At 41.3% G+C, this 5,772-nt stretch overlaps 1 protein-coding gene across 1 annotated transcript; it reads right to left on the bottom strand.

Annotated features, from left to right (window-relative positions):
* Positions 1–783: 783 nt before the first annotated feature.
* Positions 784–2,018, bottom strand: LOC147618604 (uncharacterized). The gene has a single exon (XM_086773624.1). It carries the CDS (start codon positions 1,816–1,818, stop codon positions 1,249–1,251), a length of 570 nt encoding a protein of 189 aa, XP_086629750.1. The 5' UTR covers positions 1,819–2,018; the 3' UTR covers positions 784–1,248.
* Between the last annotated feature and the right edge of the window lie 3,754 nt (positions 2,019–5,772).

The following is a 5,772-nucleotide window of genomic DNA, read 5'->3' as shown; positions in this document are numbered from 1 at the left end:
GAGGCAGGTGCCTATGTTAAAGCACTCGTTCACATAACAAGCCAAACATTCATTCCCCTCTTTATAGGCATACGAGTCCAAACAAGATAATGCATCTAGATACTGGCGAAGCCTACAATTGGAAAAACAACCAATTTTGCACCTCCACTCCTCCGTGAATAAGACTGGCATTGCAGAGCAACCAGGATGCTAGGCGATATGACAATCTCTGAGAGATTTTTGTGACGCTGCAAAATTGGTCCATTTACCCTTAGATCCGCACCCAACAACCACGAACTTAGAGCATAAGGTCGAGTAGAAGTGTGAGTGCTGCTCAAAACTTATACAATGCCATTTGCCCACCTTGGAACTATCATGCATGAACATCAAAAAGGCTTGCCATCTAAAAAACTTCACACACATATCTAGACAGTAGAGATGGACACTAACACATAGTGCACCCTTTCAACTACACAAATGCAAGACTTTAAATACAACATGCATCTAATATCAACATACATCTAATATTCTAGTCGTGATAATGTTGAGCATGAAAGAAGGGCCAGAAGCATGAACAATTGATCTATCCATTCATCAGATATACTATACAGAAAACGGGCCTGACCAACTAGTATTCACAGTTCATCCTTTTTTCAACTCAAACACAGTTGCAACTAAAACAATTCCTACACAGCCATGACACAAAAGAAAAACATTATTTAAAAGTCAGATAATATTACAACTAATAATCAATATAAAACATCAACATAACAGCATTCAAAGTCCATACATAAACAACAAAACATGAAGCTGAAATTTCAAGTTTACTTAGGAAGCACTTTTCAAGCTGTTAAATGGCATAAAACAGTTTTCTGCAGGAACCAACTGCAGCGATCCCCATCTCTTTACGATCATCAATTGTCAACAAAGGAATAACTTCTAAATCAATCAAAGTGCTGCACATATTTACCTAAACCAAAATTTTGTAGCCAGCCCCTTACTTCATTAAAAGGGGAGGATTATGTCTTGCAATGTGTACATGCGCATTATCACTGGTAAGCTCCCTGCTTTCCTCATTTTCATTTGCCTATAAAAAGGGGTATTCTTGGTGGAAGCTTCTTACATCCCCTCCTATTATGGAAGACAAAATTGTGCTTGCTTGAATAATCGTATAGGAAACAAATGCTTAGTGCCAAAAAAGCAGCACTCACAGCCAAAAATGTAAAGGTTCTGTCAAGACAGTACCAGGAGTTTTACATGCAACCACACTTAGGTAGATCTTGAAGTAGAAGCTCCAGGATCCACACTGAAGTTGTTAACTTGCCATACATCATGAATCTTTCTTAGCTTCGCACCTCTGCATGCGGCGGGTTCCCACTGCAGTTTTGGATTCAGTTTCATTGGGTAGTGCGCTTCATCTTCACGGCCTGACCATTCAAAATCAATAACCTGGATTTCTTTGTCATCATTGATGAGGAGGTTAGGAGGCCTGAAATCACCATGGACATACCCAGTCCCATGCCCCTTCTCCAGATTCGCTGTTAAGAGCTCTCGCAGTTTATCATCAGGAGGTTCGTTTGCAACAGAATGCCAGCCTGCATCTTTTGAAAGGTACTCCATGGTGACGAATTTCCACCCAGCGCCAAGATTCCTGCACTCAAGAAGCTCAGGTGCCAAGTTCTCTGGCTTCGCATGAATAGTGCTCAGTGAACTTAGCAACCTTACACTGCCCTTCAGAGGTGCCACAGAAAACCAAACCACTTTCATTGAGAGAACGCACATTCTGCCATGCTGCAATAGGGAAAGGACGAGACACATCAATATTTGGCTGAGGAACATAGTTCTGCGAGAAATTTCTCAGCGCCCTCATGGCCTTAGCTCCTTGTAGCACTGTTTGGTACTCTCGCCCCCAAAAAGGGGCATGTGCCAGAGGCTCCGACAACAGTACATTCTCCTTCCTATCCATAACAAGTGCGATGATTATTATATACGGGCATGCCCTCAGCACCAATATGCCATGTGACCTGTTTCTCATTGCATGGAAGAGAAACAGGTCACATGGCATATTGGTGCTGAGGGCATTCTGCCATGCTGCAATAGGGAAAGGACGAGACACATCAATATTTGGCTGAGGAACATAGTTCTGCGAGAAATTTCTCAGCGCCCTCATGGCCTTAGCTCCTTGTAGCACTGTTTGGTACTCTCGCCCCCAAAAAGGGGCATGTGCCAGAGGCTCCGACAACAGTACATTCTCCTTCCTATCCATAACAAGTGCGATGATTATTATATACGGGCATGCCCTCAGCACCAATATGCCATGTGACCTGTTTCTCATTGCATGGAAGAGCCGTCTACTAATCTCCAGGCCCTCAAAATATCCATTACAACCATCATCCGTTCTATCCTCAAAAACTATGTGAGAGGGTTGATCTGTGAATGTTATAATCATTAGCCCATCCATCTTTGTAGATTTGTACTGCCTGAAAGGCCCTGCACCCAAGTATGACTCGAAAAGCCTTGAGAGCTTTCCTTCGTTCATCTGCTGCACTTCATCATCAAACCCTTCCGTGAACATCTCATATACATCATTGGCCATTGCATAGTCGTCTTCCGACAGCTCAGCATTGTTACACTCAAGGTCGAGAGCAAACCTAGAGAAACTCTCATGTACAAGGACAAGAGGAATTGGAGGCCTCGCACCGAGAGGGACCCGATATGCAAGGAATCTGGGGCGTTCCTGAAATTGATACTGCTTCCAAGTGCTGCGCCGGGCATAGGCAGAGGGTCTGCAACAGTAGGATCTGCAACAGGGGGAGGAGGATGTGCAACAGAAGCAGATGCCTCACCGGAAACGTGCTGGGCGATGAGGTCTATAATCGAAGCAGGGAATCCCACGTCACCATATGCTGTACGAAGCACCTGCACAGCCTTTGCCTTCTGTGCGCTTCTCCGAGAAGGAGACGATGAAGGCCTTTTGCGGGACAACATCCCCCTAACAGTAGTCTGCTAAAACACACTCTCTCTCTCTCGTGGTGGTTTTAGAGTGGCTTATAACTACACACGTAAAAATTAAGTAGGTTTTTTGGCCTGCAAGGGAAGGCCTTAGTGTTGTGTTTTTTTTTTCAATAAAGAGCAAATTATATTAAAGATTAAGTAGGTTTTTTGGCCTGTCGAGAGAAGGCCTTAGTATTGTGTTTTTTTTTCAATAAAAAACAACTTATGTTAAAGATAAAAAATGAGACGATTATAATGGGAGTGGTTCAGAACCATATCCCTAATTGAGTTACAAGAATTGGAGTTTCAAAATAAACCGAAGATCTACTGTGACAAAGACTCCTAGGCTCTCTAGGGTGCATTTAGTCATCCAGCTCTTTAACTATTTAATCGACAGTTTGGAGATCTTGTGGTCTAGGAGGCGAAGAGTGCTTGTGAAGTAGCTCTCAATTGCACAACCACATCATCTTTTACATCAGCCCCAATGGCCTCATTCACATCACTATACCAGCTTCTCAACTCATCAAAGATAACATCCCTGCTTACTCGCAACTCATGTGCAGAAGATTGTAACACATGTACCCTTTTTGCTCAGGGGAATAACCCACAAATACACATTTTTCAGCTTTGGGATCCAATTTACAGCACATCTCATTGGGAACATGCACATAAGCAATGCAACCAAATACCTTTAGATGTGAAAAATTTGGTTTCTTTCCACGATACTTTTCTGTAAGTGTAACACCATGCACAGTAGCAGTGGGGGTTCTATTCATAATGTATACAACTATATTTACAACTTCAACCCAAAAATAATAAGGTAAGTTCTTTTCAAACATCAATGCACATGCAACCTCTGTAATATGCGTGTTCTTTCTCTCAGCAACACCATTTTATTGCAATGTATAATGACATGAGAACTGCCTATTGCGAATACCATTTTTTGCAAAAATTCTCAAAACCCATTGGATAAGGATTCTCCCCTACATTAGACCTTAGGGTCTTAACCTGCGAACCTGTTTCCTTTTCAGCCCACTGCTTTGAATTCTTTGAAATGGCAGAACACTTCACTTTTCTTCTTCATGAAGTAAACCCACACTTTCCTATAGTATGGTCATCAAGGAAGGAAACATAATATCTGCATCCATGTATGCTTGCAGTGTTTGTTGGCCCCCATACATTTGTGTGCACCACCTCAATTAGCATGTTCCATACATTACCATCATGTGGGAATGAACTCTTTGACTACTTTCCAAACTAGCATGCAGCACCTACCTTATGCATGCCATCCACTTTGAACTTATGCAAACCTGCAACAATCTATTTTGACTGCATACATACTTCTCAATCGCTACTCATTCATATAGCTAATGTGTTTGTGCCTTATATCTACATTAGCCCACCACACTTGCACCTTGTGCAAACAAGGTAGAATTTACCTACCACATATGTACATCCAATGTAAATGTTATGCTTACACGCTTTCCCTTTGCACCAATTTGCAGGCATTTTTGTAATCCTTTACATATTTGCCATCAACATTAAAGCAAACGTTTAAACCTAGTTCAATCATTTGCCCAACTCAAATAAGCTTCTTTGTAATGTTGAAAACATGTAGTACATCATTCAATTACTTTATTTGGCCATCTTGCATGTTCCTTGCCAATATGAACAATAGGATGAGCTATGTCATCTCCTATTTCTACATAACCAGCTTCATCCAATTCTTGCATATCTTTGAACCATTCACCATGGGATGTCATATGATTAGATGCACTTGAATCTACATACCATACATCCTCAGTGGTAGATACATTTGGAGTAGTATTCATAGTATGCTGTAACATCACAAACAACTTCTCACATTGATCATCATCATTCTTGCTGCTAGAGGCTGCATAGTTATTCTGCTATCTCTTTCCATTTCTAGAGTTTGACTTCCCTTTTAGACTGTCATGCTGCATGTTACCCTTCTCTCCACATGTCCAACATTCTCTGCCAACTTGAATTTTGCTATCTATTTTCACCTACTCCTCAACCTCTTTGGTTCCCCCTTCCTCGAGACAGCTGGCCTCTACCACCTATGTGTCCTTGATTTTGATTTGAATCATAGGATTTCTAGCCTCGACCACCACCTTGACTTTGACCACGCCCTCTACCTTTGCCAGAATTAGAGTAAAAGGCCTGTTCAGATTTGTTTTCACCTTGAGAAGACAAAGATGTGTCCAAACCAAGATTTTTCTCCTCTAAAATCAGCATAGATATCAAATCTATAAATTTTGGTATGCCATCTCTTGTGTTCATGGTGGATGACCTAAAATGCACATAGTCATCTCCAAGTCCATCCAAACATGCATGCACAATGTCCATCTTCAATAGAAACCTATATAGATCCAAGAGCTTCAACACTACTCTTAATCAGCATAGATATCAAATCTATAAATTTTGGTATGCCATCTCTACCTAAAATGCACATAGTCATCTCCAAGTCCATCCAAACATGCATGCACAATGTCCATCTTCAATAGAAACCTATATAGATCCAAGAGCTTCAACACTACTCTTAATCTTTAATGCATAATCATTGATTGACAAATTTCTACTTTTCATTTGATTTGGCTCTGACTTGAGCTGCAGCTTCCTGGCTTTGGTGTTTACCTCAAACAACCTTGCCAAATTTCCCCATGAGTCCATGCAAATAGAGGGGGTCTCAACATCCTATAAATAGCCCATCATGCTATCTATAATGCTCATAGATAGCCAATACATAACCTTGCTTTGGCCTTGCTGCCAATCTTT

Source organism: Cibotium barometz, chromosome 34 (assembly GCF_041138505.1).
Source record: "Cibotium barometz isolate CiBa-2024 chromosome 34, ASM4113850v1, whole genome shotgun sequence".
Taxonomy (NCBI): domain Eukaryota; kingdom Viridiplantae; phylum Streptophyta; class Polypodiopsida; order Cyatheales; family Cibotiaceae; genus Cibotium; species Cibotium barometz.
Note: the sequence above shows the minus strand (reverse complement) of the source record. Positions and strands in the feature narration are given on the sequence as shown.

Excerpts from the sequence above, each read along its gene's own strand:
- LOC147618604 (XM_086773624.1), bottom strand. The coding sequence starts at position 1,818 with ATGTTCCTCAGCCAAATATTGATGTGTCTCGTCCTTTCCCTATTGCAG.